Source organism: Micromys minutus (genome assembly GCF_963924665.1).
Source record: "Micromys minutus genome assembly, chromosome: 4".
NCBI lineage: Eukaryota > Metazoa > Chordata > Mammalia > Rodentia > Muridae > Micromys > Micromys minutus.
Window position 1 is genome coordinate 1,173,056 of NC_137973.1, and position 13,655 is coordinate 1,186,710.

The window sequence follows — 13,655 nt, forward strand, 5'->3', positions numbered from 1 at the left end:
ACCTAGAAATTGTTTGCAAAGCCAAGGATAGTAAGTACATCTCTAACAAAACCATCGACCATTATCTACTCAAAGACCAAAGAAGTTCGTATTTCTTAGAAACCTTCTGGCGCCTCTTTTAGTCAAATAAGTAAACAGACCCAAATGCCTTTTTAAAAAGAGTCTTTAATACCAGGGCTGGAGAGATGGCTCAGTCGTTAAGAGCACTGACTGTTTTACTTAGAGATCCTGAGTTCAATTCCTAGTGACATGTCTGTAATCAAATCCCATACCCTCTTTTGGTGTTTCTGAAGACTGATGCAGTGCACTCATATACATAAAATAAGTAAATCTTTAAAAAAAAAAAATCTTTATTACTGGAGCTTGGGTGTCTCAGCTCAGTTTTAATTTAAGAGTACTTGCCTGTCATGGCTTCCATCCCAAACAGTCTAAATGGTATTGTGGTGCGGGCCTGTAATCTCAGCAAGCAGAAGATGGAAACAGAGAAATCAGAATGTCATCCTTAGTTGCATAATGAGTTTGAGGCCAGCACAGGTTATCTGTGTCTAATCTGGTGACTCCTTAGAAAATTGGAAATGGTTCTACCTGAAGACCCAGCTATACCACTCTTGTATATATACCCAAAAGATGCCCTACAATACCACAAGGACACATGCTCCATTATGTTCATACCACCCTTATTTGTAATTCCAAGAAGCTGGAAACAACCCAGATGTCCCTCAACTCAAGAATGGATGCAAAAAATGTTGTTCGTTTATTCAGTGGAATACTATTCAACTATTAAAAACGAGGACATCATGAATTTTGCATGCAAATAGAAATATCATCCTGAGCATCTAAGTAACCCAGACCCAAAAGGACATGCATGGCATTTATTCACTGTTAAGTGAATATTAGCCACAGAGTACAGAAGACCTAGAATAAAACCCACAGAACTTAAGTTTAACAAGCAGAAAGGCTCAAGTGAGGATACTTCAATCCAACTTGGGAGGGAGAAGAAAAGAATCTCAGCAGGCAGAGTAAGAAACCTGGGTGTGAGGGGGGAGGAGAACAGAAGGAGTGGGGGGGCAGGAGAGAAGCCCAAAGAACCAGGAGAATGAATGGAAATAAGCAGCGTTGGGGATAAGAAGTGGGGGGGGGGGGCTCTAGAAAGATTCAGGAGGTGAGAGACTCTCAGGACTCAATGAGGGTGACTGTAGCCAAAATGCTCAAAAGTGGGAAGAGGGAACTCAAAGAGCCCACCTCCAGTAGATAGACAGGGTCTCAAGTAGAGTTACTAACCCACAATCAAAATTTCTGATCCAGACTTATTCCTGTCTAAAAGAACTGCAGGGACAAAAATGGATAAGGAACTGAAGGGAAGGAGGCCCAATGATCCGCCCAACCTGGGATCCATCTAATGGGGGGAAGGGGAATACTACAAGGCCTGACACTAGTATTGATTCTATGATGTGCTTATAGACTGGAACCTAGAATGCCTATCCTCTGAGAGGCCCTACCAGCACCTGACTGAGACAGATACAGATACTTAGACCCAACCATTGGACTGAAGTTGGGGATCTCTATGGTTGAATTAGGGAAAGGATTGAAGAAGCTGAAGGGGAGAGCAACCCCACAGGACAACCAGCACTCTCAACTAACCCAAACCCAAAGAGCTCTCAAAGACTGAGCCACCAACCAGAAGCATAGTTCCTGGCTAGCCCTGAAGTTCCTGGTACATATATAGCAGAGGTCAGCTTGGTCTGGCCTCAGTGAGAGACGATGCATTTAATCCTCCAGAGACTTGAGGTCCCAGGGAAGGGCTAAGACTGGGTGGAGGGGAAACACCCTTTTAGAGACAAAAAGGAGGGAGAATGGAATGAGGAACTGTGGGAGGGAGGACTGGGGGGGGGGCAATGACTGGAATGTAAATAAATGAAATAACAATAGTAATAATTGTCTTTATTAACCACCTTATGTAATAACATAAAACAATCATATGTTCCAGAATTCAAGGCAGAACACTTGAGAAATATAAAGCACAGTTTAAGATTCACAGACTGACTTGAAGCCATGTGCTGCTTATTAGCAAGGCTAGTCAATGCCTTCTGCCACCTCTTATAAAGTAGTAAAGTGATTGAACCACTTGATTTTCATTTTCACCAAAGGTTTTCTATTTTGTTTAGGCATCTGATTTAAAGGTAAATATACAATCCTATCTTCTGCGTTTACTTTCATAGTTTTGGCTATTGGTGGTCAATTGTAGAACCAAACCGTTAACTAGAAAACCCAGAGTGAAGTCATAATGTTTTAAATTGTGTGCTGTTCTACTGGGTGGGATGAAATTCCAAGGCTGGTCCTTTGTGTTCTGTGTGGTACCTGAAATTATGAATTTGTTCGTTTTATCTATGTTCTGTTGGCTCAAGCTTCCTCATCTGGTTTGTAACCCCATCTGAGGTCATGTAACAGAATGTCAATACTATGAAATTTTTAGCAACAAATGACTGAATATTGAACATCTCAAAATTAATTGAAAACCATGCATCTCAATTAAGGCAAGGTGGTTTTGTTACACCAGCACATGTTCCACTGCAGTTTTGATTTGGAGCATCAACATACATACACTGTGATGTGCATGCGTTCACTGTGCAATGCTAGCAAACATTATCTAAAACACCTGGGTTCAGGTTTGTACCTTGTGCTACTTATTATCAAGTAGTACAGTGATTGAGCCACATGGTTTTAATTTTCACCAGAGGTGTGCTATGAAATTCAGTGTTCTTAAAAACACATAAAAGCATACAGCTGTTATAGAAAAATAATAGTTTAACTATGGAAAACTAACACTTGCTATTTTTATTCCTTAGTGTTTTGTACTAAATTTGTGTATCTTCAAACTGTAATGTGTTAGAATATTTGATTTTTTAAATTTCTGTTTGAATTGCTGGTCTGAGTTTTATTTAAAAAATTATTAAGTAGCTTTGCCTTGGGATGTCACAGAATTTCAAACAATTTTGGAAATAACCTTAAATATACTTATTCCATTTTGTACTGTGTATTTATGTGAAATGTTGTTATAAAGTTAACATACTGATAACTCTGGAAAACACTGAAAATTCTGTATGATCTGCAGTGAATAGTTAATTATTTATGTAAAAATAAACTAACACATCTTTCTCATTAGTTCACCTGTTTGCATTTGTCTTTAATAAATGGTAAAAGTATCGTGTATTACAAAGAACTGACTGTTTTGTTTTCTTTTCTTGAGACAAGGTTTCACCTAGCTCAGCCTCACCTGGATCTTACCCTGGAGGAAAATGGCATTAAATTCTTTATCCTCCTGCCCTCAGCCCCAAGTGTTTCAATTACCTGTGTGCACTACCCTCCCAAATCAAGGGATTGCTTTATGATAAATATCAGTATTATTTCTTCGTGGTGTTTAATTTGTTTACCTGTGTTATATATCTACATGCCCAAAGTTAGATATACAGTTCCTGTGCAGAAATGGGTTGGGAGTGGACAAAGTTTATTAGGCTGTGATAGGGGCTTCCTGCCCTTTGTTTCCCATAACTTAGTTAATCAGATTAGCTATAGTGGCATTGCATTGCTTGGACTCAAGTAGCCATTATTTAACTTAGTAGTAACTTTGACTTATGCTCATTACCATAATAGTTATGGTAATAATGTACACCAAAAGGAAGGCTTGATGTGTAGTTTAAGTGAAAGGATGAAAATCTTTCTTTTGATAAGAAAAGAAAATTTTATGTTGAGATTGATAAGATACATAATGGAAATTAATATATTTGTAAAATTGTGAAGAAGGGAAAAACTATCATGTTAATTTTGCTGCTGTACCTCCGATTGTAGTGGCCACAGTACATGATAAGCTTTACTTCCCTCTCTCCCTCTCTCTTTAAATTTCATAAGGATGCAGTTAGGTGCACCTTTTATGTTGCTTACTCATTTTGTCAGTTTAATCTGCATGTCCTCAAATACTGAACAAAGAGGTAGTTTTTTCCCCTTTCATAGTTAGAAGATGTTCCAGAAAAAAAAAAAAAACATAATTGCTAATAAGTAAAATTTGGTATCCAGACTAATGTGAGGAGAAAATGTTATAATCCTGTGCTTTCAACAGCCAAGAATACTGTCTTCCTCAGCAGTATTTGGTGTCCACTTCCACAAACACCCACCTCTCCATCCTTCAGTCTACTCAGAATTGGAATGTCCTAATACTGAGCCACACAGAATCACAGCATGTAGCAGTAATGGACACAACATAGTTTAGCTGGTGTCAGAATATCCGACATGCTCCAAAACCTTTAAGTCAACATTTTCAGCTATTTACAGGTTGGTATGAAGGCCCATAAATGAGGGTTATTATTACTATTCTCCTTGAAAAACAGAGAACCTTTAATTCTTTTCTTTCATGCCATTATGAATGAGGTTTTTCTGTTAGGCTTTTCCTTTTATTTAAAATAAGGCTTTATGCAAGAGATCTGGAAGATCGCTACCGTAGAAAACAACTCCTGCATGGGTGTGCTTTATATCCCAGAGTTGTTGGTTCATAGCATATCTGAGTTCATTAATGAGATTTATGCTAGTGAATCACTGACCATCAGAATCTGGTGGTTGCACTCAGCTAATTCAACCTTGTTTCTGTAACTGGTATTCTGATGGCTCTTATTCCCTGTTAGCTTACAGGCAGAAATTTCACTTGACTTCATCTGTGTGGTATGTGGCTCCATCACAGTAACCTCTAGTTACCTAGCAACATCTCTTGCCTCTTTATCTCCGGTGTGCTATAAAGAGGCATATGCATCCATTCTGACTGTTCAAGAGCTGGGGGAAGTTTTGCAGTAACAATTTGTATTGGCGAGCTTTATATCAACTTGATAGAAGCCAGATCATTTGGGAAGTGAGGACCTCAAATGTGAAAATATCCTCTTCAGATTGGCCAGTGTTCAAACCTGTGGTTAACATCCCGATGCCATGCACCCCAAGTCTTCTAGTCTCCTTAAGCAAAGAGTTTAGAGGCAGAATAATTGCAACTTACATTTTGTTGCTGAGACATTATTAAGGACATTGATCACAGATTTTTTTTTTTACCTTTTTCTATATGAAAGCCCAGACCTGGGAAGGCATTTTCTTTCACTTACAAGTAATACATTTGATTTCTCTTTCGGATAGTCATAAAGTGGTTTGTAGTGAAAGTATTAGGTCTTTTCATATCTAAGTTTGATCACCATAGGAATTAAAAACTGGTATCTGTCATCTGAACAGATGTGCTGTTATAGTTACAGTTTCATGTTGAAATGTAGATTAAAATCAGCCAAAGACATTTGATGGTTGTTGGGACATGGGGAGTCACCTTTCTTAGTGGATATGTGTCCCAACAACCTGTGCATATAAGTAGCAAATACTGGACTCAGTGGATTTTTATCTTTAATGAAGAAACCATGAACAGAGGAGGGGCTAATCTATTCAGAAGGATCCAGGGGAATGGGATGTTGAAGTTGAGGTAGTTATGAATAAAATGGGCCATACACATGTACAAATTTTCAAAGAATTCATTATAAATTCTAACAACAGAATAAAAATTAAAATAGGAAAATGCATAAATAGAATCAGCTAGAGGAAGAAGTAGAGTGAAATCTAGGAAAAATTCCAAGTGTAGAATTTCTACTGTACTTTTCTCCCAGGGAGTCACTTCTTTCCTGTGTGGGAAGCTCATTTGAATCCTTGTTGGGGATGCATCATAGGAATTCAATCTGATGGGCTATTCACAATACAGACACCACTCTTTTTACGTCCTCATGTGATCAACCTGATATGAGAAGACCTACACTTTTCACTATAACCCATTTTATTGCAGTTTGGCTTGTCCAGAAACCAGGGAGACTTGTCCAGCAGATGATACAGTAAGACACAGGTAATAGAGGACACCTATGCATTGTATGTATGAGTCTGTCTGATGAACTGTGGAAACCCACAGTGATTTAGAGACTCTTCCAAATGCAAAATTGGTATGGGGGGTGAGGGGAAGAGGCAATGTTATATGGGGTCTTTTCACTAACCTTGACTCTATACACTAACTTACGTGCCAAAGGTATATTTGTGTATGTGCCTTGTTTTTATTTACAACTTTGATATCAATTACTTAGAACAGTTTATGATATATAATAGTCATCTACTTTAAAGGATAAAATAAGTTGAACGATGTAAGTGGGAAATTCCGAGAAAATCTTTTTTGAAATCTATTGTAAGAATGTCTTATCAGAGGACCTTTAAAATAATGTACAGCCAATGTACCCCTTGCGTTCTGAGAAACACAGCATGCCTTTCTGCTTTAAAATGAATCACCTCTAACAAGATCAGCAGTCAGAAGTATCAGAGATTATATAGTTTATGTTTAAATTATTCAATCTTTACAGGCACTGAATGTCTGCAGCTGGTAGAAGTCACCACCAGATGGTGACACTAACATTAAACCAGTTCTATCTTCAGATGTTTCAGTTTATAGACGAAAGAGACAAGCTATGCTGAAATTTACTGTTCAATAATAGTGAGAATTTTATAACTTTATCCTACAAGGATAAGTAAAGACATTTACATGTAGTAGAAAATATCAAGATACTCCTGGTGTCAAAAGAGGGTTTGTGATTAGAACCACTCTGAAGAGTAAATTAACTTCAATAGGCCTGTGTTACTAAACTTTCCCCTCCTTACAAGGATTTGGATGCTACATATATGCTTCTGTGTGACACAACTAGTTTTCTAAATTCAGTACAGATGCCTCAAAGTGCTAAGTGTTACCATTTATTTTCTTAATGTAATTTCATTTTATGTGTATGGGTGTTTTGCCCACGTGTATAGTTCTACACCATGTATGTACATGCAGTACTCAAAGAAGTTAAAAGAGTGCATCGGATCCCCAGAACTGGATGTGAGAGTGCTGAGAATCCAACCTAGGTCCTCTGCAAAAGTTACCAGTGCTCTTAAACACTGAACCATTTGTCTCCACAGTCCATGTGTTACATATTTTTAACACATTTCCTTTTAAATTATGGCTCAGATAATTAATGCCACTGTTCTTTAATTTAAATTGTATCAATTTAAAAGCATATTCATTGTATCACCAAAGAACCAAGGGTAGTTAAATGGGAATATAGTTTACTTTTTACTTTTTGGTTCTTCCAGCCTATCCAGTTAAAAGAAAATGGAGATAGTCAGAAATCTAGATATTACTGTTATCTAATCTCCCGAGCCCTGATTTTCATCTTGTCATTAAATGCTCTATCCTGCTAAAAACAATTTGCTTACAATCAAATTTTCATCATGTTATTTTTAAAATTCCCTAATAGTCAGAAATTGTATTTAAAACAGAAAATTAGATTTGCCAAAAATTATCCTTTACAAACACTGTTAAAATGTTTGATTTGATCTTTCTTTCTTGCTTGCTTGTTTATTTTCTTCCTCTCCTTCATTTCTTCTTTCTTATCATTTTATTTGGGAGGAGGGTCTCATTACCATGTCTGGTTGGACTGGAAATTGCTGGCCTCTCACATAGGGGATTAAAGAATTATGTCACCACACCCAGCTCAAGTTTCCTTTTTCATGAAGACTTCTTTCTTTGGACAGAGGATCACATGTATACAAGGTTGGTGTTTTACTCAGGGTTTCTATTCCTCCACAAAATATCATGACCAAGAAATAAGTTAGGGAAGAAAGGGTTTATTCCACTTACACTGTTCACATTGCTGTTCATCACCAAAGGAAGTCAGGACTGGAACCCAAGCAGGTCAGGAAGCAGGAGCTGATGCAGAGGTCATGGAGGGATGTCACTTACTGGCTTGCTTCCCATGGCTTGTTCAGCCTGCTTTCTTATAGAACCCAGGTCTACCAGCCCAGGGATGGCACCACCCACAATGGGCTGGCCCAGGGATGGCTCCACCCACAATGGGCTGGGCCCTCCTCCCTTGATCACTAGTTGAAAAAATGCCTTACAGCTGGATCTCATGAAGCTCATGAGGCTCCTTTCTCTATGAAAACTCTGGCTTGTGTCAAGTTGACACAAAACAAGCCAGTACAGTTGGCTTCAAACTCTGTGTCATAGAGAACAACCTTGAACTCCTGATGCACACTAGGAAAGACTACTAAACAAGCTATACTCTATGTTTTCCTTATTAAGGCATTTGATGTTTATGCTTAAGAAGACAAATTTGCCCAATTGTTCAATAGATGTGGTGGTTTTTTTTTTTTAAATCAAGTATGTTTGTAATAAGAATTTCTGTAACTTTAAATTTACAGGATATGCCTTATTATAGGTTTGCTTTTACAAATATAAATAGTGGTATTACCTTTTCTTAAATTTACATACTGAGACAGTGAGTAGTTATGACAGATGGAAAAAGTTCCTTGAGGTCATTTTATTAGAATTTTATGGTTGTTCTTGAGATTTTTCAAATTTAGTTTTCGGTAGCATCTTACTTTTTATTCTTGAAGGTCTGAAACGCACTGAGGAGTCCAGGCTTTCTCAAACCTACATCACTTCTCCTGTGCTTCCTCCCAAACGCTGGAAATTTAGGAATGAGCCATAACAACTACCACGTATTTATCTCTGTGCTTGTTTGTTCATGTTGAGGTACTCGTTTCAAAGTATCTTTTCTTGATGACAAATACTCTCTGGAGAACAAAACAATCTAAAAGGTCATATGAAGTAATTTTAAGAGTTTTGACTCAGTGTAATGAAACAGAAACCAAACTATTTTAAATATAATTCATTTAATCTGTAAACAATATATGTGCCTGAACTGCAGGAATCACAGTCTAAGAGTACATAAAACAACAATGACTTTTGTAAATAAATATGTAGGTAACATATATAATATATCCATGGAAATATTAGAATAACACAATTTCAAATGATTAGAATTAAAATATACATTTATCAGTGTGCTGACAAGGTCTTTTGAAAAATTAATCTTGCCATATAACTCTTGCCATCATTCAGTGATACACATATTGAGTTGTTTCATTGTTTGATATAATACATTTTTTAAAGAAAAACACTTAAAGTACATAATCTACAATGATATTTGAAGTAAGATATTCTATGCATCAAGAAAAGCAAAGCGAGTCTTCCCAGTCTTCAGCACAGTAGTGTTTTGTTAGACTTGGGGGTCTTCCTCTGCTTGAGCTGGAAGCTTGTTGTGCTAGTGTGCCTCCCAGAACTTTCATGACAGAATTTCTCACAATCTTCATTTAAAGAAAGACAAACAGAACCACTTCCTAAACTACTTGTATTTTATAACAACCAATGAAACAATGATATACTAGGAATACTCATATTTCGTGTTCTACTTAGAAGCTAATTTGCCTTTTTACAGAAGATTACACTTCCTAGACCAATGAAAGGCTAAACCAGAAACTAGAATAAGCTCCTTTGGCTAGATACAAATCTGTATTCAAATACAACTCAGGGTTTTGGTGTATTTTTGTTTTCTATTGCCAGAACATTTCTTTTCTCTTTTGCAGTAAAAAGCAGCACGTTTACAAAAACTCATGCATTAGACACACAGGCAAAATATCAAACTAAGTCAAGATTTGGTTTAGAAAGATTTTAGAAATCAGACACAAAAGTGTTCAATTACCACAGTGTATGATCTTTAAGTAACATGTGAAATGCACTTTTTGTATGCACTATGGCAGGTCATCCACAAAACAATAACTAGACAACCAGGAAAAGTATGTGAGCATATGATTAGAAGGAAGTGAGAAATTAGTCTCGGGATTATGGTAAATTGTGCAGTTGCAGAGCCTTCTAGCCTCCATTAGACTCAGCACTTCCTAATTACCCTTGCTTTCTGCCTCCCTTTTCCTGTAGGCTTTGTTCAACAACTGGATCTCTTCCTGGTAGCCATCCTTCTCTTGATGCTGCCGCCTGCTGTTCTGTCTGTGTGCCTCCACAGTATCTGGGATAGAGATGTTGATGTCACCATCAGGATCACTTGTGGGTAAGAAGAGGGAGTAAGAGGCACTTTCTCCTAAATCGCACGAGACAAATCTGTTTTCCTTCCGTGAGTAGCGCAGAGAAGGGGACCTAACTTTTGTGGAGGACTGGCTGATGTTGCTGATGATTGACACGGTGTCTAAAGCCTCGTCATTGTCACAAATTTCGAGGACTTCCAGGTGTATTTTTACGCTGGTGTCCGCAAATGTGGAGGGAGAGTCCTCTGAGTTTGGCTCATGGCCAACACTTTTAGATCGATAGACTTCTATTTTCTTAGAGGCCGGGGTTATCTTTTGCCCTTCTGCACTGACCTCATAAGTAGAAAGAGAGAGGGTTTTCCCAGTTGGTGCTTGGAGAGACACAGTCCCCTGGAACGCACAGATAGGAATAGCCAACCCACTACCAGAACGCTGTGGGGGAAAAAAGACAAAAACCAAAATGATTATAGTGTTGAAATCAAGTCTAGAGTGGAACACATAGAAATTTATTTTATGCGATAGAATGGTCAATTTTGTATTTCAGATCCATTTCTCTGGAAACTACTTACAAATGAGATTTAAGTTCTGCTTCCGTAGCTGAATTTCTCCTAGGTCAAATACTCTTAAGAGAGGGAAGTAACTTCAGAGAGGGCAAGAGATGTTTTCACAGTGCAGAGCAAAATGAGTGTGGCGATAAGAAGCAGTAAGACAGCTGTTCCTTTCCAAAAGTAGGGTTCTAATGTAACTTAAATGCATATTTACAGTGTGCAATTGCTTTTATATTTCTTCTACAAATTCAGTTACATTGAAAAGCATTCATAGATCATAGGAAATGTGGATTGTGCTATCAGCACACAGTGTTTTGTTTTTTTTTTCTCTTCCCCTCATTAGTGTACCTACCAGAAAGGATAGTAATTGCAAGCTAAGACACATTTAAGTGCAAAGGATCATTCAACTTTTACTTCCAAGAAGAAACAAATGGGTTTGCTTTTCCACTGAGAAGTCAGCCATTAAGGTGAATTCAATTATAGATAGAGAACTCTGTGGTTCTGCAAAAATCTTCCCCAAAGTTTAGACCTCTTTCTATGAAGCATCACTAACAGGTGTTTAAAAAAATAAAAACAGAAATGAAAACAAAGAAAAGAAACTTGGTTCTCATAAAAGTCTATAATCTGTGTTGTTCTTTCATACTTCCAACTGACCTTCTTTCTGCTTACATGTTCGTGTTAGAGGTACATAGTAAAATGCAAATACTCGGAATTCTCCACAGCAGATCAGCTCAGCATTACCTGTGAGCTTGTAGGAAATGGCAAATTTTGAAAGTTCTACCCTCAAGTTGTCCAAGGTTATACTTAAGAAGTCCCACATTGAATCTACTGCATGGGAAAGTTTGAAATGCATTGCCCAAATTAAAAGATGTTGTGGTCCAGAGAAATAAGTTGAGGGGCGACTTAACAGATACTTTTACACATACACCTATAACGGAGAAAAACAAAAGCAAAAACCTGAAGTTGCTGGATTGCTGGGTTTGCCTACATGAATTTTACCAGGTCAAGATGATCAGACTTCTTAGTTTTCCTGACTCCGTTTCAGCATTGGCATTGAAAGTCCCCCTTCCAGGAAAATTGTTCTCTGGGATAAGGTCTGGGATTTTGTATCTGTTCCCAGCAAGACTAAATAGAAAAAGCCAAAGACTAGCTTTTTACTCTTGTAAACAATGTGATGCTCTTCTACTTAGAGAAAAAAAAATATATATAAACAAAATATTTCAAATAGCTGAACATTTTTCAGAACATTCTTAAATATAATGAGTTTGTTTGCATGCACGTATGTACAGCATATAGAATGCTTTGCATCTGAAGAGGCCAGATGAGAGTATCCAATCCTCCAGAAGTCAAATTTAGCTAGTTTTAAACTTCCCCTTTGTGGATGCTACAAACTGTATTCTACTTCTCCTCTGCAAGGAGAGCAAGGGCTTTTAACTGTTATCTCTTCAGTCCATGGTTAAAGAACTTTTTATGGGAATGAACCTTAAACTTCTTGGGAGATGGAGTTTTTTAGTTGTTTTTTGAAGTTAATAAATTTTAAAGTATTTTATACATATGTATAATGCATTCTAGTTACTATGCCCTCTTTTGCTCTCTCCCACCTTTGCCAGCCTCCATTATTCTTCACAAATCTCTTTCCTATATTCATGGCATTTTGTTTTGTGTCCCACAGAGTTGAGCACTTGCTAGGTGACCTTAAGTTTTGGAACTATCTATCCAGTAGGTACATAAGTAGATACAAAGCCTCTCCCATACCTGTTAATTGCTAGTCATTCAGTAAATAGTGGACCCCCAAAACCCCTGACATGGGTTGTTTCTTGTGCCTTTTTTTCCTTTAATTTAATGACCATGAAAAATAAAGCCTGTGATATATGAGACCTCTCTATTATTCCTTATGAAAAAAATCTTGGATTTTGTTTTTGTATAAGGGGACCTTGGATGCTCACTTCAGGGTTTTCACCCCAGTAGATCAAGAATCTTGAAATCTTGTGCTATAAAGTTTGGTTCTGCTGTCTATGGAGGCAAAGAACTTCATCAACTTTACACCTATGGTATTGATCAAAGCCGAAAAGGAAGTGTGGCACAATTTGGCTCTATTACTCTATCAGAATATTATTTTAATAGTGGCAGTTTTGGCAATGATAAAAAGTCCTGTATCTGCCTATTTAGTAAACATTTGGTAAGTGTCTATACTGTACAAGAACCAAGGTCACATTAAGAGTGCAGGAATGTGCTCTTCATTCAGAGATCTTTTAAGTATTTAAGCTTAGAAAGGTGTGAAGAAATAAATGTCTCACTCTAAATATTGTAATTGACTTAGTAACCAAGGCCTCTGGGGTCCAAGAAGTAACTACTGCTGATAGGGGTAGTTTGTGTAGGAGTGGCATTTCAGATTAATATTGAATGTTAAGAAAAGATTTATATCATTAAAAGACCTTCTTATTCCTAATGTAAAGTGGCATGAGATTAAGGCAGACTAGCTTTCCATGTACACATAAGAGTATGTTGTATTACATCAAAGCAAGGCTGCACCCACTCTATGCAGTGACATCAATATTTTTGTTATCATGCTTGGTATTAAACAGTTATCAGAGGGCAGGGGTGGGCCTGAAAAGTCTTGAGTTAAAAGGTCATCCTAAAAATCTTCCTATCTTGAAAAAAGGGGGGGGGGGTTGTTTTAAACCAACAAGAGAGATTTCTGATTTTTTTAAATACAAAATTTCCTAAAGCATTATACAGTCAGAAAATTTAATTGTTGGGGCTGGGAAGATGACTCTCTCACAGTTTTTATTTTTATTTTTATTTTTGTCTATTTAGGGTTGTGTGTGTGTGTGTGTGTGTATTTGCATGCATGATGAGCAGCATAGCTTCATAGCCTCTGTTCAGTTCCTGCCTGCAGGTTCCTGTCTTGAGTGTCTTCCTTGACTTACTTCAGTAAGGAAGTGTTTCCTGAGAATTGTAAGATGAAATAAATCCATTCCTACCTGGAAAAAAATGTTTAAAGTGAATGAGATTGGGATGTCTTCATCATCTGATTTGACAAATCCACATACTGAGTTAGAGGATGATAGCTCATTCAGATTCACATTTAAGAATTAGATATTGCCAAAGTCTGGATAAGTATGAAGGCTGATTTTTCTG

General features: G+C 37.3%; 1 protein-coding gene across 1 annotated transcript in view; it reads right to left on the bottom strand.

The window, feature by feature from the left end:
• Positions 1–9,825: 9,825 nt before the first annotated feature.
• Positions 9,826–13,655, bottom strand: part of GPR149 (G protein-coupled receptor 149) — a gene marked incomplete at both ends in the record, with an annotated part of 58,096 nt that continues 54,266 nt past the window's right edge. Inside the window, one exon of the mRNA XM_080916417.1 lies at positions 9,826–10,398. Coding sequence (XP_080772543.1) covers positions 9,826–10,398 — 573 coding nt within the window. The remainder of the gene's footprint in view (positions 10,399–13,655) is intronic.